This window comes from Chiloscyllium plagiosum, chromosome 10, assembly GCF_004010195.1.
Source record: "Chiloscyllium plagiosum isolate BGI_BamShark_2017 chromosome 10, ASM401019v2, whole genome shotgun sequence".
NCBI lineage: Eukaryota > Metazoa > Chordata > Chondrichthyes > Orectolobiformes > Hemiscylliidae > Chiloscyllium > Chiloscyllium plagiosum.
Window position 1 is genome coordinate 67,907,937 of NC_057719.1, and position 25,216 is coordinate 67,933,152.

Consider the following 25,216-nt stretch of genomic DNA (forward strand, 5'->3'; position numbering starts at 1 on the left):
TATACACAGTATATAATAATTTGGGATATGTTGTTAATAAGCATGATGTATGTTGTGATAACTTAAATGATATTGAAAATTGTCAGATGTCTTTTTGTTTTGTTAGTTTCTATATATCAACTGTTGCTCCACAGTTAAACACTTATTGCACAATATCATGCACTATAAAGTCCTGGTTTATGGATTAGGAACTAATAATATTCTATTTTACATTTTGATATTGATATTACTTTGGAAAATTTGCCAGCAGTTAGTTAAATCAGTCACTTGATGCTTTATACAGAGTATACAGAAATATCTTAAAAGGTACAGTTAAATATGAGATTAATATTTTTCTAATGCAGTCTATTACTTTGAATTGTGCAATAGATTGATAAAAAATAGTGCGCTTTCCGAAATTCATGCCAAATACCAAATACACACTTGTTTTTCTCAGACAGAATTCCTGATTGTACTGTAGTTGTCTTAGAAAGTAAAGATACATTGGATAGACTCAAATACTGCAATAAGGGAAACACAGTCTGATGAAATGTGAATGAGCCTGATTCTGTCCACTTAGAAAAATTGACACATCATATGTTGACAGAAATAGTTCTCTTTGTGAAAGTGCAGCAGGTACAAGGCATTATGTTTCTCACTGAGATACATGCACTATGCCAACAAAAGTCCCAACAGAAGAGTTTTTATTTAATATGTTTAAGACTTTGCCCCCTTTTCCCATTCTCTGTCACAAATACTTCCGCCTCCCCTCTCTTTCTCACTTCTGCCCTCTTTCATTCTCTGCATCTTCTCCTCTGATTTACTTTCAGTAGAATTCAGTGACAGTGCAAAATCAATTTTTGGTTTTGAAAAAGGAAAACAATGACAATATTGTGTTTACTGTGGAAGATAGTATGTGTAAATGAGTGAGACTGTATAGTGGCAAAGTGTTCTCCTGTGGCCCAGCTCATACAAGCTTTGCCCATATTGTCTCCTGCTTTTATATTAATTACAATTTGCATTATCAGCTGTGAGTCTGTAGACCAGCAAATAGATAATACTGCCCCTGGAGACCAAGCTTCTTGTATCTATTTTTGTGCTGCTATTATTGTACTGCATTCACTATTCGGCAAGCCTTTCTCTCTTTAACTCTGCTTTTTAACTCAATTAGGAATGAGTTGGGGGCACCATTTTTGCATGCTATTTTGTTAATGCTGGAAATTACTACATGTGAACTGTACACCTTAAGATTATATGTTGTGCATAGTACCAAGGCAACTATTACTACCATGTAGGGTAGCAAAAGGGAAGGGATGTTTATCAATGAGAAGAATGCAGTTGGAACTGATATATGGAGTTATCTATTCTAAATGTGTATTTCCAATTATAAGAAGAATTAGAACTCTTTTACTTCCGTTTGCATCCAGTAAGCCAATCAAGGAGAAACAAAGTGATCTTAATGACAAAAAATTCTGATCGGCTTTTGCTGATATTTGCCATGAAACATAGAGGATGTGTTAGTGAGTAATGAACATAATTTTTGTTTCTGCAGTAATGAACAATAGCAACAGACAACTTAAAAGAGCTTGTAGTGCATAAATTTAACCACATTTTGCATGTCCTTTAAACAATCATTTACACAAACATGTTGCATTTATCGTGTTTCTATAGGAAGGTTCTGGCTCTGTGTTGTTCCTAGACAAAATTCATGCAGAGCTATTGTTTCTGGTCTTTTTCATTTAATTCTTTTAGCTCTTTACCTGATTACCATCCGGCAAACAGCTGACGCTAAGAGGCTGCAGTGGGCTGAAGAGCCTCTGCCTACTGTTTGTCTTTAGCTTGAAGCTATTTGAGTGGTTTCCTTGCTTAGAGATAAAAAGGGACACTCTGAGGCACCAACTCAGAATCCAGACAGAGGTTGCTGCATCTCTGAATTCCATGGTGGCTCTGGTTTAATCATAAAGTCTGTACTAATTTGTTATTGCGGTGGAGGCATTCTGCATCTTATCCACAGTCATCCTCTGCAAGTTCATCTGGTTTATATTTCTACATTTGATTGCACAATGGTAAAGCTGTTGTTTTGTATGGATAAGACTCCTTGCACTGTAGTTGGTTTGATGCTCTTAATAATGTAACTGTGTCATTGACATGTTTCTAAAATGTTGAAACCAGCTTTTTAATTGTTATTTTTTTGCAGGTTTGTTGTAACTTTCTAACACAATTTGTTGTTAGCTAACATGGTTCTGCTAACATTGCGGTACCTCACAAGCCAAACTATCTGGTTGGCAGCAATGAGAGTATGCAAGTGTCAAGTGTTACAAAACTAGCCCAAAGGCTGATCTCTTTCACGTGCCCCTTCTCATTTTTTTTACTTTGAGAGAGGAAATTCCATCTCTTCCCTGCCTTCATGTGGTGCTGATAAAGCCTTTCCTGTACAGTAGAAATCCTGTTTTCTTTTAAGTAGTGGCAGGGTATTGGGAACCATCAGGAAAGGGGAGGGGAACCAGGAGGAGAATACATTCTGCATTGCAGCAACGAGCTGTAACTTTCGGTCTGGAGCATTTATCCATTCGACAAAAAAAACTTTATAACTTCCTTTCTCAAAGGAGAAAAGTATACTGCAGTGAAGCAAGGAAAAGTAAGTCCTTAAGTACCTTCACTGTCGATCTAAACTACCCATGCCTTTTAATGCAGCAGTACTATGTGATTTATGGTAAATTTTCTTAACAAAAGATTGTCATTTGAAACATTTTTTCCAAAGACTGGACATAAGCTTCAGCACAGTACTCCCTTTTCAGTATTGTTTAAATAATTTCTGCTCAGTGCCTAAGAAGGTGTTGAGAAAACGAATAGCATTTGGAAATTATCTTTTTCCCTAAAGTTTTGTGTCGTTAATTTATTTCTTCTCTTTTTGTTTTCTGTGTTCTTCACTCGGTTTGGGAATGCTAACTGGAACAAAAACAAAATCCTTTGGGGCATGAATCTTCATATCAGAATCCATCATCTTGGAACAGGGACCATGATGATGCAACATCGACGCACTCAGCTGGTACACCTGGACCCTCCAGTGGGGGCCATGCTTCCCAGAGTGGGGACAACAGCAGTGAACAAGGTAAGAGGTTAATTCTCTTCACACTCAAAAATCAGCATGACTAAACAAACCCCGCCTTGCCCGATCAAGCAGCATGCATCAGAAAGCAAACATCAGTATCAGTATCAGAGGGTGGGTGTGTAACCACTGAAAAGCTATCAGTGAAAATACCTGTTTTTAAATTGTATAAATTGCATGAATAAAATGTTGCAGCAATTATACGAATGCAGACGTAATTGATTAAGTAACAAGTGGTATTACAGACTTTTCTCTTTTAATATGAGTAGTGTTTTTTTTTTGGTTTTACGTAAACCCAGTATTTTCAGGTGACCAAAGTCACTTCATTATATATTTTGTGATGTTTCGCAATTTTCCAGACCAGTCTGGTTTGCTATTTTTCTGAGTAGTGACTATAATTTGTAATGTGCACTATTGTGGTAGTATTGTACCATTGTGATGTTAAAACAACTGTTGTGCCACCATTATGAAGTACATATACGATTTTAATTGAATTCAGTTTGAAAGCTGGAACAAAAATAATCCTATCTTGTTCATATTTATGGTTGCTGTGCATTTGTTTTCTCTGCCATTTTTGAAAATCTTGAAAACCTAATCTTTGAAAAGTATTGATTATTTTACACGCATAAGTTCAAGTGACCTGCAATCTGCTGAGCACTTATTGACTGTCTTCTGGGCTGAGTGCAGTGCTTTTCATGGATGCCACAGATCATATTTTAACATGGAAAGCTAGTGAATGTCACTTTTCGAAGACAGAGTGTAATTTTTTTCAAGTTAATTGCAGTTTTTTTAATAGGTTAAAAAATATGGAGACAACAGAGAGTGAGGCTGATTAAATGGTAAATGAGGCCACCTTCCACAGAGCTAGTTTGTGAGAGGCTCGGGTTTGACCTTCTGCTTTGCTCAGGAGCCTGATGCTTCATTTTTCACATTCTTGCAATTACGTTAACGCTTGAAGCATTTTGACTCCAAGTCTGCTTGCAACACCAGGCATAACTCAACACTGAGTTTTACCCTTATGCCGTTTCATTAACAGGTCGCTTGGGTCCCAGCTGAAATTCAAAACTGTCTGGCTGTAGTGGCTTTGTTGAGTTATGGTAGCAAGATAAAGACGGGACCATAGTGGAGATAGCCCATGGCGGAGTGGGTTGCGGGGGGGAGGGGGTGGTGCTTTCCTGTGTGCATGTGTCTATGTCTGTGCACTTGTGGTGTGTAATCAATTGTTCAAGTTCAGAGGTGTTCAGTTTTAAAGATTTCCTCAGACCTATCTTCTCAAATGAATTTTTTTTTAACAAATTTTATTTGTGAGGCAACATTAGAGTTTTGTCCCTATTTGAAGAATACTTATGACATGGACTACTATTGTCAGTGGTTTTCAGAGGCAAAATAATTCATGGCAGCTTCAAGCAGAAGGAGGTTTCAAAAGTATTTCATGTGTACTTTGTTTGAGAGTCAAAGCAAAAACAAAAGATTTGGACCAATATTGGTTCAATTGATACAAATTTATCATGAATTACTTTAACCATACTGGATTGAAATGTAAGCAGGCCTGATAAAAGCTTGTCAAATTCTGTAGTAATCATGTGGATTCCCATGGCTTTTGTTTCACAGAATACAGTTTGCATATTATGGAGCTTGAGGGCAAACAATGGTGCACAGATTGGGTGATAAACAGTTATCAATTTCAAGATGGACTTAAAAAGGAATCAAAGGAAGCAATCTTAAATCCAAAAAAGTTATAGATTGAGTGCTGGCTTTATACTTCTCTACACATATTGGGAGGGGGGAACGGTTTCTGTAGACAGATGTGTGGAATAATACATGTGCTACTGTTTCATATTTATTTCAAAACATTTTTTTAATACAAGACATAAATCACATTATTCCCAGAAGGTGTTTGCAGTATCACAGGACTCCAGCATGGAGCACCTTCATTTAAAGTTAGATACAGTGTGAAATTCATGAAACCCTCAAAAATATTGAGCCTGCATAATAATGTGGTGTTATAGAACAATGATATAGCTTCTGTGAATATAATTCATTTGTTTTATAATTTCTGTTTCTGAGACGTGAAATTGTCTCTGTGCAAAGCTTAATGTAAAAGGTATTAATGGAAAGGAGTGCTAGTCTAATATCAAGGAGGAGTAGGAGAATCTATGTTACAGGCATAAGCCCCTCATCAGGATTCCTGATGAGGGGCTAATGCCCAAAACGTCGATTCTCCTGCTCCTTGGATGCTTCCTGACCAGCTGTGCTTTTCCAGCACCATACTCTCGACTCTGATCTCCAGCATCTGCAGTCCTCATTATCTCCAAATATCAAGGAGGATGTGGCAAAAAATAGAGAATTGTATGTACTCTTTTTACATATTATCCTCTACATTTCCTCCATTCATCAGGTAAAGCTTGACTATTTCCTGTTAAGAAAAATCTGCATCCAGTTAGTTTACGTATACTTTTGCATGGAATAATATTGGAGACTAACAAGAATGATATTTGGCATTAAACATTTTCAACAGGTTACTCCATTTATGGAGCTACTTTCTTCCAGCTACTTTCCTCCCCTAACCATGTTATTAAATGCATTCTTCCACTCTAACTCATTTTCCCTCAATTCAGATACATTTCCTCTTTTAAATGGCATTGGCACTCTCTTTTCTCTCACCAAGTTCTTCTCACTGTCATTTCTAGTGCCTGGTTCTATATAACATTGTTTCTGTTCCTTTGTGACATGAGTCTTTGGAAATTCCTGATTGGCTGCAGAATGAGCAGAGAATGATTGCTAATGTCAAGATTTCTTGTTTATTTCTTGTGCGCAAAGTTTGCTCCAGGCTCAAAACTAATTGTGAGTTGAGAAGGGGGTATACTCTATGCTACTTTCTCCCCACCCCCACCCTCCTCTAGCTTATCTCTCCACGCTTCAGGCTCTCTGCCTTTATTCCTGATGAAGGGCTTTTGCCCGAAACGTCGATTTTGCTGCTCGTCGGATGCTGCCTGAATTGCTGTGCTCTTCCAGCACCACTGATCCAGAATCTGGTTTCCAGCATCTGCAGTCATTGTTTTTACCCGGGTAAGAGAAGTGGTTGAGAGCCAGGTTGCAATAATCCATCAGTGGATCCATTCACGGATCAATGGGTTACAACTGATGAAGCAGATGAAGAGTTTACAAATTTGCATTCAGTGTCCATGCTACCAACTTGAATAAATTCCAAGTGTCTCCTCTGTATAGCTCTACTTTGCGTCGTCAGTCAGCTAAAAGGCATTTTACACACATTAGTAGGAGTGTTTGGTATATGTTCATTAAAGGTCAGTGGTGAGAAATTGGTGGAAGGCATGCTGCTGAGAGGGGGGAAAAAAACACAAGTAAAATGGGCTTTGTTTCCTTGTTGCCACCTTTTTTTCCAACATCACCATTGTGACATTATAGAGTGAAGTTGCCTAAGTACCATTGCAAATCTACTGTCAAACTTTTCCGTGGTCCTTGATTGAGGCATTCAGTGTTTCTGCCCAAAGTACAAGTGTTCGTACTCATGCTGTTAACTTATATTCGGTGCATGGGGTTGGGCTCAAATTATGTATTCATTGAGATGTTGAATGCCATGCATTGGTACCCCATACACATTTTGTTTTTGCTAAACTTTCCATAGTACTGGAGAAAATCCCTGACGGGGGGTCCAAAGAATTTGGGCAAATGATGGTGCACAAAAAGCATCTGGCCTTGTAAACTTTGTAACCCTGAACTTTGCATCTGTGCCCATGTTAGCAGGACTATGGTGAACCTTCCAATGATCTGCTTCTGGCTTATTCTTTCCATGTGCATTTACTCCCGCTCACTAGTGCTGAGTAAATCACCCATTGCAACTCCCTCTAACTCAGTATCTTTGGAAAATAGGGCAATGATTTTGTGTGGTGGTGCTTCGCAGGGTGAGAGCAAGTGACAGCAACTCCTGGGGAGAATTCTCCACCCCATCTGCTGCAGGAAGGTCTAAGCTGTCTAATGGACCTTAAGAAACTGGATGTGGAACAAGAATTAGTAAGTAGTGGTGAATGTAAGCAGTAACGGATGGGTAACAGTGCAGTGCACCACAGGGTTTTCATAATGACTGACTGAGTGAGAGAGTCAAGTATAGAGAGAAGAAAGGAAATACACCTTGAAGTTCTCCAGCTTTGTCATTTCCAATGATGCAAGCACTGTCTTTCTGTAAATTACTAAAATTACTTTGAAAAATCCTTAACTATATAAAACAGTACTTTATGTCCCACCTAGCATAACCTCCTCCCTGAAATTAACAGCTATCCCATTGTTAGTGGTTAGATATACTTCAATAACTGCAGTTCCTCATTCAAAGGAACATTGATAATTACATTGTGCAACCACCAATGATATACACATGACCAATAAATATTAATCTGAAAATGTCTGACTGAACACAGCTAATGCCTTTAACATAATGGTGATGTCAGATGCAATAGGACAACAGATCAGTTTCTGTTGTAGCATCTTCTAATGGACTGCCTGTGTCATTCATGATCTAATAGAGAATTCATGCTGGAGTGGCAAATTTAACTCCAAAAGAAAAATGCATGTTCTGTTGGATGGTTGGTGCACTGATAGTGAAAGATTTTCGGTATCATCTGTGTTTGAGATTCATTATGTGAGAGGTTAGTTTTATTTTGCATTGTGGTGACTAATTTTCTTTGCAAATAGGTGACTGCTGTTGGTACAGTGATGATGACCTGTCTAGTTTAATCCCTTGCTTTCAATTCAAGGCCAAAATTATTTCTAATCGGTCGGTTGTACTTGGGGGATAAAAAACATAGCTTTGAACAACAAGTCAAATTCTTTGTAGACAGAGAAATTTCTGTCAGATTAAAAAGTATTTCCTGATATTATATTATATTTTCCCTTTTCATGCAGGCTTAGCTTATCAGAGATGCATAAATTATGAATCTGTACAATTCTTCAATTAAAAGACACTTTATGTAGTTACTATTTCTAATGTAACATTATCTGCTGTTACTAGAAGAATTCCCCTTGTTTAGTTATCATGTGATATACTGAGGATAAAACAGTTATTAAAGCAGGATATTTCAATGTCATAAAAACATAATAAAAACAGTACTAGACCGCACAAACAAATATCATCTGTCAAAATTGTAGATTCAAAACAATCCTAAAATGTTGGATGCTTCTGAATTTCAACCAGAAACTGACAAACATAATCTGCAAACATTTCTGATCAATTAAAGCTAAATTGAGTAAGTTGTGTTTGTTTAGTATAGGCTACCTTGCACACAAGTCAATTTTAGTAGCATAATACTGCATTCCGAATTTCACAGTATAATGCTCTGAGCATTAAAACACTTCGATATTGAACTTAGTTCAAACAATGCCACAGGTGATAATTTGGTCCTTTAAAAAAGGTGGCATGATTATTTATCTACTAACGTTATCCAAATAAATAATGACAACAAAAAATTGCATATTTCAGAGAAGTTTGACTTTTTACTTTAGCATAATGAGGACTTTTCAAATACATCATAACCCATTGATTCATTGTACTCAGTACAACAAGAAGTGCTTAGGTAAGAATAGAGCACCTCAGTATAACTGTAGTGTTATGTAGTACCATTTACGGTTCTAGTGTTTATACTTGCTCAGTTATAAATGAGTTGAAGACTGATGCAAATAATAACATATTTTTGTAAATGTATAAAATTACAGTTAAGTATATTTGCAGCTATTATAATGAAATGTCGATTAAGATATGGCTTGATCTGATTAATTTTGAATTTTAAAAACGAGCATCTTTTGATATGTAATCTTACCCATCTAAATCAGTCTCCTGAGATTACCTTCTCCTTAAAAGCTTAAGGATCCCAACACCATTGATCAGATAATAATAAACTCATGACTTTTGCAATTGTACATTTGAAATTATTAAACAACTCTTAACACGTGTGTCACTGGGCCATCAAATTTTGTGATTGACATGTGCTGTCCGAGGAAAAGCTTCTCTTCTCACTGTGAAAATCAGAAATGTCCTTTTTATAGCTCTGAGTCTCGTGAGACAATCAATATTTTCATGAAATTCTTGTGCGAAAGTTTTGTACACTACACAATCCAGTAAACTAAATACTTGTAATTTATACCAATTAAAATTCCAGTTTTGATCTTTGATAAATGTTAAAATTGATTATTAAAAATGCATTCTGATGGCTTTATAGGGCTTTTTAGCCCTATAAAGGCTTCACTGCACTGTGTAGTCTATTATTTGGATATTAATCTACAAATGATGGTAAAATAAATTAACATTTAAGTCACAACATGAAGAAATCTGGCTATTAAAATTAAAGTTAGCTTCAATCTTTTAATTTTGCTTTGGACAACTTTCCAGAACCAGGTACTTTAAAACAAACAGAATGAAGAATTCTCCCTTTTATAAGTTGAGTATTTATGAGCAATAATGCTTTATATCTACTCAAATCCTAGAGTGTTTATACATTTATATGTAAATGCTAGCATGTAAATGAAACCCTGGAACTAGAAATACACAGCACAGGTATTCTAGATAAATGCAATCTGGTTTACTGAAATTCTATCATGTTTATTTTAGTGTGTGGACACGCTACAGTAACATAAAAAAGCTAAATTGTTATATTGGAATCTGGTTTGATATTCTCTTTACATCCCTAATTCAGTACACCAATTTAAGTCAAGATGCTTAGCCAAAACATAAAATAAAGAGAGATAGTTATTCATTAGATATGCATGGAGAACAATTGATGTTGACAGGAACAGTATACGAGTATTGTAAAGGAACATTTCCTACAATTCAGTTTTGTTAGGCTATTTTGCACTCCTTACAGCAGTAGAGTAATCCCCATACTGAGATTTGGCAGAAATTGGTGTAAAACAGAGTCTGTCATGTGAAAGACCAATTCCAGTTTATCAACTACCACATATAAAAATGGCCTGTTCTGTTCAAGGTTTATTGTAGATGCACTCATTATAAAGCTGTAAGATTTTCCATAGTTCTAGCAGAACTGTAATTAATCCTAAATGCCATCTCTCCAGGGGAGCAGAAAACATTTTACATTTCTTACAATTTTATAAGTTTCTTTCTCACTCATATTTTATTAATCAAGCTTACAAGTGAATAAGATAATGTTTCTCTGATGACATCAGAGTTCTACCAGGATAATGAATTAGATTGAGATCATTCATGCAGCTTGCTCTTACGCTGTATCCTTTTCTACTCCCGCACCTATGCACCCCGTTTCCAAATCTCTCCTCACTCTTCAACCTACTCTATCTTTAAATGCCATCACTCTGTGCTCTTTTCTAAAGCATCTTCTTCATTAATTTTATCAATGAGATGCTCCTCTCTTTCTCTCCTTGTTCATCTCCCAAACTCTCTCTCTGATTCCCACAAGGTGTTGGAAAAAGAAAACATCATTTTAAGACAATTGTCATTAATGGCACCCTAAAAGAAAAATACCCTTTAGCACTTCAATTTTCCGTAATGTTCTGCCTGTCTCAGACCTCTCTTCCAATTCTGTGGTTCTGAAACACAACATTGCCTCTCAACTGTCTTTAAGTTCAGTCTTTGAACTTCTCCAGTCCTGTTTGCACTAGGGTACCAGCACCATGCTGGCCTTGTCCAAAGTTTGCAATGATTTCCCCTGTTACTGTAACCAATGTGCTCTCCCATCCACCTCCATTGTCTCTCTGTTACCAGGCTATTTGGAACTATTATTGCAGGATTCCATTCCATCTGTACAGAAGCAGTTAGCTCATCTGCCTTGATAATTTCTCCTCCCACTCCACATTGTCACCTTTTATTGCCACTAGTACATTCCCTAATGCTTATCTCACCTTCGCGCTCATGAAAAGCTGATTGATGCTTTTATCATCTCGAGATGCAATTATTCCAATGTCTTCTTTTCTTGCCTTTCATCGTGCTCAGATTCATCCTCTCAGGAATGGTTGAATCAGTTCTGATTATATTTGCTTTAGTTTAGAAGAATGAAGGACTACTTTTTGGAAACAAATAAAATTCTAACAGGACTAGACTGTGTAGATGCAGGAAGGATGTTCCCAATAGCAATGGAGGCCAGAATGCTCATACACAAAGCCCACAGTCTTTGTATATGAGGTAAACAATTTAGGACTGAAATAAAAATAAATTCCTTCATCCAGAGAGCAATGAGCCTGTTGAATTTGCTGCTACAGAAAGCAATCGAGGCCAAAACATTGTATGATTTCAAGAATTAGTTCAATTTAACACTCTGGGGGAAAAGCAGCAACAGGTTCTTGAATTGGATAATCCACCGTGATCATAATGAATGGTGAAGCAGGCTCGAAGGACTGAATGGCCTACTCCTCTACCTATTTTCTATGTTTCTATTTCAATTTCCTAAATAACAGAAATCTTACACAATACTGCAAACAATAAGTAGTAGGGTGTTGTAGATAGGAGGTATATGCAGACATAACATTTTAGTTTTGTCAGTCAATTTCTAGTGACCATCTATGCCACTTGTACTGAAGTCATGAACTTGCAGGTTCCACATTTATCAGAGAAAGTGATAATTAGCACAGAGCAGCCAGGGATGTTTCACTCTGACCATCAGCATTATTTACCCAGTGTCCACTGACAACAACCTGCACAAGTTTGAAACTTCTTCCACTGGCCTACCTGAGGACTCCCCCCGAGTAGGAGAGAATAGCATTTTGTGTCCAGTAATGCTGAGTACAGTCATGTCTGTATGTTCAGATAACTCTGACTAGCATCTATACATGAAGCACTCAACATTATAATTAATTCACTTTCCTATGTTATAAAAGTACTGAAGATTTCTTAAATCCAAAATAGAAAATCAGAGTTCTTAAATCTAAACAGAAAGTGTTGCAGGCCTGGCAGCATCGGTGGAGAGAGAAACAGAGTTAACGTTTTGAGTCCAATGACTTCCAATGAAAAGTCATATTGGATTTGAATCACTGTCTCTGTTTCTGTTGCCTAGGATGCTACCTGGCCTGCTGAGTTTCTCCGTTACTTTTTTGTTTTAATTCAGATCTCCTGTATCCACATTCTTTTGCTTTTATAACAGACTACTTACACTGATTTGCAATGAAACATTTTTCATGTCGGTAATGGTAACTTTTCAGTAATTGTTCTAAATATTGAATGCCACACATATTTTGAAATGCTGAAGTCTCATTCACTGCGTCCAGTCACAAATGTATCCAGTCATTCCACATTAAAAGTCTTACGTTTTCTGGTTCTTATACATTAGAAATAATCCTACTTTTGACTCAAAATGCTGGAGTTTCATCAAGTGTACTTCTAGCTGCTGTCTACATAACTGGTGGACTGATACAGGAGAAAGAGAGGACTGCAGATGCTGGAGATCAGAGTCAAAAAGTATGATGCCGGAAAAACTCAGCAGGTCAGGCAGCATCGGAGAGTTGACATTTCAAGCATAAGCTATTCATCAGGAATGTGGGGGTGAGGCCCAAGGAGGTTGAGAGATAAATGGGAGGGGATTGGGGCTGGAGGGAACGTAGTTGGGAATGTGATAGGTAGATGAAGCTGGGGAGATGATGGTGATAGGTCGGAGAGGAAGGTGGAGCGGATAGCTTTGAAGGAAGATGGACAGATAGGAAAGTTCAAGGGGGTAGTACCAAGTTGGAGGTTTGGATTTCGGACAATTGGGGGGAGGGGAGATGAGGAAACTGGTGAAATCAACATTGATACCATGTGGTTGGAGGGTCCTGAAGCGAAAGATGAGGTGCTCTTCCTTCAATCGTCGGGTGACTAGGATTTGGCGGTGGAGGAGGCCCAGGACTTGCATGTCCTTCGTGGAGTGTGGGGGGCAGTTGAAGCGGATGGCAGCAGAGTGATGGGGTTGTTTAGTGCATGTGATCTGAAACGTTCCACAAGTTGGCATCCTGTCTCCCCAATGTATAGGAGACCACATGGAGAGCAATGGACACAGTAGATGAGGTGTTTGGATGTGCAGGGAAAATCTCTGCCGGAAGTGGAAGGATCTTTTGGAGCCTTGGATGGAGCTAAGGGGGGAGGTGTGGGCACAGGTTCAAACACCTCACCTACTGTGTCTGTTGCTCTTGATGTGGTCTCCTCTACATTGAGGACACAGAATGTCAACTTGCAAAATGTCTCAGAAAATATCTCCAGGATGCACACATTAAACAACCCCACTGCCCTGTGGCCATCCACTTCAATTCTCCTTCCCACTCCGCCGAGGACATGCAAATCCTGGGCCTCCTCCACCACCAAGTTCTAGCCACCACATGACTAAAAGAAGAACACCTCATCTTCTGCCTTGCGAGCCTCCAACCAGATGGAATCAATGTCGATTTCACCAGTTTCCTCATCTCCCCTCATCCCACTTATCCCAGATCCAATTCCCCAACTTGGCACCACCCTCTCAATCTGTCCTTCCTGTTCATCTTCCTTCCCGACTATCCACACTGACCTATCATCATCCCCATCTTCATCTATCTATCACATTCCTAGCTATCTTTCCCCTAGTCCCCATCCACTCCCATTTATCTTTCAGCCCCCTTGCCCCCCCATCCTCTCCCAACATGCCTGATGAAGAGCTAATGGACAACCTTTCGAATTTCCTGCTCCTTGGATGCTGCCTGACCAGCTGTGCTTTTCCAGCACCACACTTCTTGACTCTGATGGACTGATACATTCTCACTTGGCACATGACTGCAGTTTGTGGCACACCAGGATATATATTCACATAATGTTTAGTTGCTCGCTCTATACAAGTGATGTAATCATATAATATGATACTTCTTTCTTTAAAAAGATATAGAATGTCTTAATATCAATATAGGTGTTCAAATCATTAATGTTTCTCTGAACAAATGAAATTTATCAGCAAATTTTTAAAAATTCATTGAACCACTGAAGAGTCTGTTATAGCTTGGTTTTTTTTCAAAGTTGTACTCATAGCATCCCATAGCTGGTAATTTTGTACCTCCATCTGTGGATTTGGATTCATCACTGCATTAACTTACTGCACAGACCAGATCGTAGGGGATGTGCTTGATGTTGCTAATGTTATGTCACTTGCTGGTGGCGTTGTTGACATTGTACTGCTTGTTAGTATGTTGATGTGGTCTCACTGGTTAGTGATCTTACTCTGGCAAGATGATGAGCTTTCCAGCTCAGGTGTAAGTCAAATATGTGCCTCATTTACTTACCAGTTTCAATGTCGATGATTTATGCCCTCAGAGAATCAGGTCTTCCAATAATATTTGCTGGCTTCCAGATTTTTATGATTAGATCCTGTGAATATGCAGTATGTCCTTTCAACAACTCAACCAAGATTTATAAGGCAAGTTGACTTTCTACCTGCAGTTGCCTTACTCCTTCCTGGTCACTTGAAGGATATATCTTGCTTGCTGGAGTAGTCTTATGCTTTCTTCAATTCAATAGCTCTGCTGTGGTTTCATGTCAGCTGCGACAGGTGTAGATCTGAGTGGCAGTATGGCAAGGTTTGAGTTATCTACCTTTGTCTACCTACATTTCTAATGGTTCTTTTTACTGCCTGGTAATGTACCCTTGGTAATGTTGTGGAGATGCCAGTGTTGGACTGGGGTGGACAAGTCATAAATCACTTGATGCCAGGTCATGGTCCAACAGGTTTATTTGAAATCACCATCTTTCAGAGCGCTGTTCCTTCATTAGGTGAAGTGACCCTTGGTAATGTGGCAGTGATGATGTTGAACCCACACTGTTCAACCAATTCCTTAAATTCTCTGGAGGTGAACAGGGTTCCATAATCACATATCTTTCAGGAATCCCTTCTTAGTGAACAGAACTTGTACTGCTCTAATATCTTTCACCTTTAGGATAAAAAAGTTAATGAGTAGTTGTACCAGTACCAGTCTTAATTGCATGTAAAATCAGATTCACATTTTGCCATAGTCTGGGAGCAACTTAATGGCTTTCATACACCTTTTCTTTTGTATATTTCTGTACCTCCCGCTTGATCGCCTCACATTCACTTTACAACACAACAATGAACTGCATCCAGTCTTTCCACATGTAGAGTGTGGCTTATATTCCAATTAGACAATTCTTTTAATGCCTGTCAAGACATCTGTTCAATATATGACTGATTTAGCTCTGAGTTTACACGTCTCCGCTCCCATGTAGCCTTCGCGTATCTTCTGAAGAAGCTCTTCCTGTGTTGCTAATAGAAATTCATCTTCTAGTGAGATGCCATCTTTGCTGGATCTGCCATATTGCTGGCTGTGTTTCCTGTATCCTATAAGGCCATGACTGAATCACTTGTAGAGAGAGCCTCTGTATTTCTTTATTTGGTCTCATCTCTAACTTGACTCTGTGTTTGTAGTGTTATGTAAACTAGGTGGTGGATCTGTATACCTAGTTTTTTTTTAAATCTCACATTTCTTTTGTGGCGACACTGAGATAAGGCATCAGCTGGCACCATTTCCCTTCCTGGCTTATATTTCAGTGTGAAATCATAGATCCAAACCTTTTACTGTCTGCAGAGCTCTACATAGATTGTTTTGTAGATCTGCTTCTGTGGATGATAATTAGTCTTTATGCTGTTTCTCCCATAGAGATATGTATGGAATTTCTCACATCCTCACACGTCTGCCAAAGGTTCTTTCTCTATGTTGGCATATCTGGTCTCAGCTGATGACAACTTTATTTTTCTGATGTAGTATGCCAGACCTGTCTCTTTGGTTTTGAGTTTGTTAAAACTCCTCTCCTGTGAATCTGACCACTGGTAACATCACCTTCTTTCACCAGCTCTCAACGGTCTGTTGCACAGTCACAGAGTATGGAAACAAACCTTTTGGTCCAACCAGTCCATGCCAACCATTATCCCAAACTAAACTAGTCCCACCTGTCTGCGTTTCACTCATATCCCTCCAAACATTTCCTATTCATGTATTTATCCAAATGTCTTTTAAAGTTTGTAACTATACACACATCCATCACTTTTTCTGGAAGTTCATTCCACACACGAATCATTCTCTGTGCAAAAAGGTTGCCCCTCATGTCCTTTTTAAATATTTCTCCCCTCACCTTAATCCCCCTAATCATGAAATGCCATCCACCTTATCTACACCCCTTATAAATGTAAAAACCTCTATAAAGTCACCCCTCAATCTCCTACACTCCAGTGAAAAAAGTCCCAGCCTTTCCAGCCTCTCCCTATAATTCAAACCTTCCATTTCCAGCAACATCCTGGTAAATCCTATCTGAACCCTCTCCAGCTTGGTAATATCCTTCCTGTAACAGGGTGACCAGACTGGACATAGTACTCTTGACGAGGCCTCACCAACATTCTGTACAACTTCAACATGACTTCCCAACTCCAATACAAAGGTCTGAGCAATGAATGCAAGCGTGCTAAACACCTTCTTAACCACTCTGGCGACATGTGATGCAAACTCCAAAGAATTATGTACCTGAACCCCTAGGTCACTGTTCTGCAACACGACCAGAGGCCCTACTTTCAATTATATAAGTCTTGCCCTTGTCTGTTTTACCAAACTGCAATACTTTGCATTTATCCAAATTAAACTCTATCTGCTGCTCCTCAGCCTGTTGACCGAATCGGCCAAGATCTCTTTGTAATCGTAGATAATCTTCTTCATTCACTGTCCACCATACCACCAATTTTGGTGTCACCTGCAAACTTACTAACCATGCCTTCCATATTCTCATCTAAATCATTTATATAAATGACAAACAGAAGCAGACCCAGCACCGTTCCATTTGGAACACTGCTGGCAACAGGCACTTGTGAGGAAAACACCTCATGTACAGGATCAAGCCAAGGAAACTTCACAATACTTGCTTGTTTTTTGGAGCCTCTCTTTCAGAGGTAGCTGTGCCTTTTGCAGAACTGAGCTTGACTCTGACAGATGTATCAACCATTTTGAAGATTTAGTATTCTGTCACATTCGTAATGCATCTGTATTTAGATACTTTCTGACCAACCTGTGCAAAGATGTTACACAACTCTGGAATAGGTTGGACTTGAACCTAGGTTTCCTGGTCCAAAGGTAGGGACACAACCACAGTACCACAAGAACCCTTGCATCTGTATTTAGCTTGGTCTGAGCTGGTTCTTTTGATGGCTTTATTATATAAATGGTTATCACAGTTTTACCATCTACACCATTGATCAGGAATTTCCTTTTATTCCCTTGGGATGTGGGCTTCATTGGCTACAACAGCATTATTGCCCATCTCTAATTGCCCAGAGGGCAGTTAAGAGACAAATCCTTTGTTTTGGGAGCAACCCTTCTTCAGATGGGCCTTCTGTAACATTGCTGCGGTCTGGAATCACATGTAGGCCAGACCAGGTAAGGATGGTTGATTTCGTTCCCTGAGGACTTTAGTCAACCAGTCGGGTTTCTGTGACAATTGACAGTGGTCAGGACTGGAGAAAGAGTCATAATCCTGTTTTTCTCTCCACAGATGCTGTTGGACCTGCTATGTTTCTCTCGAATTATCTTTGTTGGTTCCCCAGAATATCAGCTTGAGCTGCTGAATTACTTTCCCAGTGACATTTCCTCTCCACCTCTTCCCTTTCATTCTGCTCCTTTACACCCTTTGTATGGTTCACCTTTATTTTTCTGCTGGAAACACATTCTGATTTACTTAAAGGCAAAAGATAGGCCAAGAAGTTTATATCGGCTGAAGGGTGTGGTGAACGTTGTCACCAGCAAAGATTTCTCATCAAGCTTTGTGTTGCAGGATCCATTTCAACATCAGGATTGCTGAAAACTTTACCCTTGCCTTTGTTGCTGTGTTCTCTTCTGGTACTGAAATACTGAAACTATTTCCAGTTTGATTAAGATCTTTGAGATCCAAGCAAATTGTTAGTCGTACATTTGGCACTTTGGTCACCACAATTTACTCAGTTTGCAGACTTTGTGACTTCAGTGACTTCCGATGTTCCATCTGTTTCAAACTTTTCTTGTCACTCTTTTGAAAGTTAGCCCTTTGGATAGTCTATGCCTTCATCTGTCTAACTCATGGCTATGATCTGGTTGCATCTTTCCAGTTAAAACTTAAGTACTTCAGGATATGAAAAGTTGATCCTGCAGAATTTCATCTGTGTCCTTAAATTTACATTTCGTGGCTTTAATTTTCAGTCTTGTCATTAACTTGTTAACATGCTCACCTGAATCATGTCCCGGGCTTCAAAATTCATATCAATAGGTCTGATGACTTAACTTAAGCTGGAACCGTGATTTTCTTTTAAAGTTGTCTGGCATCCTGCTATCATAGAAGCTATTCCTTTCCTCTTTGTTGGTGCCTAGAAAGCTATTGAATGTTACTTTTGTGAAAGCTTTTCAAATGCCTGTACATCATCAGCCACTAGTAGCCGGCTATCAGTCACTGCAATGGTGAACATTTTTCACATGATTCAATCAGTTTTTCTCCCTTGCCCTAGCACTAATTTGGGCTTATTTTTAACCGAATTAAACAATAAATTTTTTATTGCTGTCACCCTATTAAGTCTCCTGATTCCCACCCGTTAGAAATAATGAGACTTTAAACTCAAAGTGTTGGAGCTTCACCCAGTATATTTCTTGCTGCTTTCCACAAGGCCTGAAGCACTGATACATTGTACCCTGGCACATGGTGACGCAACAGTGAATATAGCACCCAGGGTATATATCCATATAACAATTAGCTCCTAGATGCTTATGAATAATACAGCAAAATTGATTGTCACATCTCCTGCTCAGTGTTGCAGCATGTCTCTTTGCAATTTTTATCCTGACCCTTCTCCACTGGACAGGCATAAATTTGACTTGGAGCCTTGATCCCATTCCTTTAGTGTCACTGGGTCAGAATCCTAGAACTTCTCCCCAAACAGCATTGTGGGGTTACGTATAGCAACTGGTCTGCAGCAGTTCAAGATGATAGCTCACCACTACCTTCTCAAGGGATTGCCAATAAGTACTGGCCCAGCCTGCAATGCGCATATCTCATGACTGTATGAGAAAACAAAATTGTCGTTGGGTACAGCAAAACAAGTGAATGGCCTTTATATGTAAAGTAATGCTGGCACTTACAACCAGCAGTTCTACGATGGATGGTATGATGACCAAGCCTAATGCTGCCCTCACTCAAAGTTCACTGTCCATCATTATCTTTGTTCCTCAACCTACATCACTAGAATAAAAACAGATGAGCTGGTCTTTATCACATTGCTATTTGTGATAAAGCTGTGCTGTGTGCAAACTAACTGATGTGCTTCTTCCCTCACAATAGTGATTACGCTGTAAAAGTGTGTTGGAACAGCCTGAAATCATGAATGGTGCTGTATGAGTGCAAGTCTTTACCACTTCTCTTTAAATTTCCAAAACTACACTCCAAGGAGCTTTGCATTAAGCACCCCTACTGCTGGCCTGTTCCAGGTGTGCTGGCTTGGAGTCCAAAAGAAAAGGGCCCAAGCTGGGTTTTTTGAAATTTGATCAGAATAAATAACTGCTCACTATTCATAGTTCCTCAGTTGCTCTAATTGTGCTGGGAACATACCAAGAAGTGAGTCCATGTTTGGAATAAACAAGCTATGAGACTGCTGAGGTCTAACTATTGTAACACACTACAAGCACCTCTGATCAGTCATACTGAATTTCTATACAAGCAGTACCTTAAGAAATGTGTTTCACTTAGAACAAAGTTCCACTTGGTGTCAAGGAGCAGGCCTTTCCAGTAAGAAAAGTGGTTGGGGTTGGGGGTGGGGTGGGGCAGGGGTGTTCCCGGTGAATGCTGAGAGTGGTGACTCTGAAGAGAAGGATACTTTCATGATCCCATTAGCATAAGAGAAGTTAAATTATTCATGATGTGATCCTATGGGGAGAAGTAAAGTTAATGCATATAGTTTTTAACTCTCTTCCTCTCTGCTGTGAGAATGAACTCCTGCTGCATTCAGTACTCAGCCATTTACTGAAAGCTCCAGTGGCATGTTAGAAGTCAGTGGTGCTGTGAACACAGAGATTCATCTCACGAGTGCAGATCTCAACAGTCCATCTGGATGAGTTCCAAAAGGTGATTAAACAAATTGATCAGCATTAGTTGCCATGTCACATGTCCAAAACTCTGGATTAAAAGAAAAAGACATCTGACTTGGGGCCAAGGTGCTAACATCATCTTTTTTACAGTGTTCAGATGGCCTATAGCGTTTGTGCCACCTTTGTATCCGTATGGTCTGTAATCATGAACAGGTTGTGTAAATGGCCTCTCAGTAGCAGTATCTGTTCCCAGAGAACTGTGCGATTCATATTAACTAGGTCAATATTGTGCTACTTTAGACAGAGAGGGAATAAGTAACAGGAATGAGGAATCTAGACTGATGAGGGTGTGGCAAAAATGTGTTCTAGAAGCTAATGAGTTTGGGAGATAGCTAAATTATATGTAAATTATACGTAAAATTCAGTTTTATAGAATGATTGCTGAATGGAAACATTTAGTAGTATATTCAAATCTGTGTTTTTAGAAGTGTTTAGCTAGGCATATGGACTGTTAAAAGTAAAGTGAAAAAATACTATTTGGCTGTTTGGAAAAGCAAATATTTTGCAGTAGAGCCAATAATTAGGAAGTAGGGTTGATAACACTTTATGATACAAGTAAAATTAGAACAACACGCAATTAGATAGCAGTGGAACAAATAGAACCTACTTCGTACTTAGGCTTTACGAATACTTCAATCTTGGGCATCTTGAATTCGAATGTCTTGATCAGCCTTCTTTGGGAATGAGACAGCCAATTCATTGAAGGAAACACCTGCAGGCTGACATTATGCCTAGCCTGCCCATTCCACAGCAGTCTTTGTGGAGTGTGTTATTGGGAATTATCACTGGCAGCAAAGCCAACTGTGCCTTTTTAGTCTTATTGTACAGATTAATGGCAATAAATCAGCACGTTTTTCAAAAAATAAACTGAGGTTATTGAACAACAAAAATGATCAGGCTAATTATTTATATTGATAGAAAATTACAAATAGGATGAGTTCCAATACAATGTTTTTTTTTGGTTGCTTGATAGATAAATTCGGCCTTCTGCAAAGGAAAAGCCATCTTTGTCATCTTCTACTAGGTCAGTTGTTTTATACACAACGGTGTCATCATATTGCATGTAACAATCAAACATAAATGTGTAGCGTATTTCTAGTTATTAAAGGTATATATATATATATATATCTGTGAAAAAGTTGATTGCTATTAAGTAAAACAAATGTCTGTTGCATGCTCCTTCTAATGATCCTTTCATTTGACTTTTAGATGTACGTTTCTTCAAAAATCTAAATAATAACATATTGATTTCAAAGTGTGCTTAGTCTTGTGTAGAAATGTGTTTGCATGTGTTCATAGTGAAGAAATTGCATGCATCAATCAGAGGAGTGAATCAGGACTATAATAAAAGCAATTAATGGCCTCATATTTACCAATCTAAAACTTTATAATGCCTGGACCGCTTTTAATTCTATGGAGATAAAACTTAATATTGGCTACAGTTTTGAATGCATCACAAATGGGCAAAATGAGTGACAATGTTTCAGACCAAAAAAAACTTTAGATATAAACTGTTTTATTTTCTCATGTCTGTCTTGATCTTCTTAGAATGAGTGTTTTTCCTTCAAACCTTCATAACCTCTTAAATACTCTCAGTTAAAATATAAATTGTATATTTTCTTGTCACTTCTTTTCTCCTGGACTCCATTTCACTGTAACCTGATGAACAACATGACAACATGCTTTTCCTGCTTAAGATTATAGTTATTAGAACTCGATTCTTACCTGGGAGGTAGCAGTTTCTGATCCCAGCTAGCAAGAAAATTTTGAAAACAAACCTAAAGCGAGGCAGCCTAACTGCTTATTTTACCCAGCTGCTGTTGCCTCCCCCCCTCTCTCATAGAGAACACACTGCTGAGCTGATGTGGATCCATCCTCTGGCACCGCCAAACATAAACACATTTGACTTCAGTCTAGTTAATATGCCCAAACAATTTCTGGTTCAGTAATTTTTATGACTATATGTTGCAAGTATTTCAACAGACTGAATGGAACCAAATTACACACCCACCATTTCATCTGTCCGACATCCAAATATGCAAAGGAAAGACTTTCTTCTTGAGTGTATGAAAGAATTCTGAATTAACTTTGTTGAAATGACCAATTGTAGTGTTACAGCATAATCTGCACTGTGTAAAAATTTGTTTTGGGATAATGCTTTCATCTGAAAGCACATGCTGAATATATTCACTGGTAGATTATTTTAAATGAAAATATGTTTGATATATTTAGTGACTATTTATTCACTATGATCAATATGAGTGTAATTGGCAATCTGTAAAAAAAATACAAAACTTAATTACAGGGATCTGATACATTTTGGTTTTGTTGCAAATTTAGAACTTTGGCCTTGTCACTGCAAGTCCAGAACGTTTTGCCGAATGTAATTTGGATTGATGACCTATGTGAGACACTTTTAAGTTACTCTATCAAAAACATGAGTGTGTGCCAACAGCACAGATTCAACCTTCCTTTTTGCATAATTGCCACCTTTGTAATCACTTATAAATGAATGGCAATGTCACAACCAAGGAATCTGTACCTCAAAGAAACAATTTAAAAAAAATATTGCTAGTTGTTCATAAAGCAAAACATATTTGATGTGAAGAAAATGAACCCAGACTTTCCTGTGTCATAAGACAAGAACAGCCTTCAAGAAGTTGCCTGCTACACGTTTTATTATTCAGTATAGCTATTGGTGATGTTAAAGTGAATAATTTAGAAAGAAGTTCTGTGCTTGCTGCAGAAATGTGGCATTAATTTGAATTTTATGTATTCTTCGATTGTTAGTGATATTCAAACCTTGAAGGACGTGATTGAGTAAATAAATATAAATTGTTTCCAGTGGCAAAGGGATTAACAAGGGACACACATTTAAAGTGTTTAACAAAAGAATCAGAAGTGACATGAAGTAACATTTGTTTTTGGATCAAGTTGTGATCTGGAATGCACATCCGCAATTTTTGAGGGAAATTCATCAGTAAATTGGATAAATTCTTGAAGGGGAAAATTTGTATTACTATGGGGAAGAGCAGCAGTATGGGACTGATTGGCACCTCTATCCAAAGAATCAGCAATAACAGGTACAAGGGGCAGAATGGCTTTCTTCTGCACTGCATCATTTTGTGATTGTGTAAATATTTTAACACAGTTTACGCTGCCTGGAAAAAATGTGCATTCTTTGCTTTATCAAGTGAACCACTTGGTTTTGTGTTTCTTTGTATGAAAAGTGAAATGTGGTACAGTTGCAGTGAAAGGAAATTAAAACTATATACTTGACGCCTAAAGAACTTTTTTGTTGAAATTAATTTTAAAAAAATAATTTAATAAAATTATTGGGTAACCATTATTTGCTGCAAATTCCTATTCTCTGTTAGCACCAGTTAAGCCACAAGTTGAAATACCATTGATATATCATTACATGGACAGTCTTTTAAAGCCTAACTATGAAAATCAATTCATATTGGCATAAGCATGTTTGTTAATAATGGCTAATAAGTAACTTAATGCAAAATTTTCAATTCTGACTTACTGAAAACCATCTATTTCCTATGTGAAGTAACCCTCCAGTATTAGGTGCACATTAAGAAACTATCAATAAATCAGTGCCTCATAATTTTAAAGTATTTTGAATTAAACTTTTTTATAACAATGTAGTAATAGAGTTTTGAAAAAGTGAATAATATTTTAACATGTTCAGAATTTTTGTGATGTTAGCGAGATCCAGATTTTGCAAAAGTTTAATAGATAACAACAAAATAATAAAGGTTAATGTTGACAGTGTTACATTTCAGATTATTGAGGTTCAATTGATAAATTAATCTTCTTTATATATTAAAGAAAACACCCACACTATCTTATTTCAACCACAAAACAGTGGCATGCTAATCTCTGCAAATTCTAACAAAAGATGTTTGAAAGACATAATTAATGGCTGCACAACATTTATGAGTACCGAATGCTTGCCTTTTGGTTATAGAAACTATGAAATATTCTACTCTACAAAACACACAGAAGAACTATGACTGGAATTTTCTCTTTATTCATGATGCACAGAGGCAAAATTCCAATTATTCAGTCTTTGTGGTTAACCATTTGATGTTGAAAAGGTATAAAAGAATCACAAATCCTGTCGAGTTTGGTTTACTTTTACAAAGGTCAGAGCTTAACTTTTTCAAAAGCTTAACACATACAAATTTCCAAAAGAAAACCAAACTGGGAATCAAAAATGGAAATACTTGTCTCTCTGACTAAATGATTAACTGACAGCAAAATGTACAGATTAAGCTCTTAAACACTTACACCTGGTTAAGTTTAGACGATTACAATAATTAGAGTAAGTTCAACTGTCCTTTTAGAAATGGAGTAAGGATTGTAGAATATTAATTGTAAAAGACATTTTGTGATTTTACATGTTTAGATCAGAACATTTGAAGCAATGTCCGTGGGGAGTATATTCCATTGATAAAGAGTAGTTGCTTGTATCCTGGGGTACAGTCTGTAGACAATTGGGTGCCTGCTGGAGACATCTGTGAATGTTGACCTTTTGACCTGAAAAGAATGTTCTGGAGGTGGGGGAATTTAACTACTCTTTATGGCCTAGAGGAGATTGAAAAATATATAGGAGGAAACCACTAAAATTCTCAAACAACTACATGTTAAATAAATCAAGCACAATTCTTGCAAAGAAATACAAGATATGTCTTTGTACCTAGTTTTGAGATGACTTGAAAGTTAGCTATGTCTGTATAAATTGAGTGTTCTTTAACTGAAAGGTTAAAGTTCGGAAGATGGCTAGGGTGAAAGGTGAACCACGTGATGAGGATTACTGCAAATTTGGGCACCTGCTTTTTGGTCTGAAATGTTCTTCCCTTTAAGCCAAATGCGCAGTGCTTTCATAGTTATTGTTATAAAAGTATATACAAGTTTAAAACATGCACACATTTGGGCTAAATAGTTCCTAATCTTTAGGGAATTTACATTCCTACCGAACATTACTTAAGTCAT

At 37.9% G+C, this 25,216-nt stretch overlaps 1 protein-coding gene across 11 annotated transcripts in view; it reads left to right on the forward strand.

Moving 5' to 3' along the window:
• Positions 1–25,216, forward strand: part of meis2a (Meis homeobox 2a) — a 116,454-nt gene that overhangs the window by 12,215 nt on the left and 79,023 nt on the right. For 6 of the 11 annotated variants that reach the window (XM_043698003.1, XM_043698001.1, XM_043698005.1 and 3 more), the window contains exon 7: positions 2,974–3,091. In XM_043698003.1, coding sequence (XP_043553938.1) covers positions 2,974–3,091 — 118 coding nt within the window. Of the gene's footprint in view, positions 1–2,973; positions 3,092–21,182; positions 21,234–25,216 lie in introns of all 11 variants that reach the window. The other 5 variants (XM_043698002.1, XM_043698004.1, XM_043698007.1 and 2 more) reach the window with 1 other exon arrangement.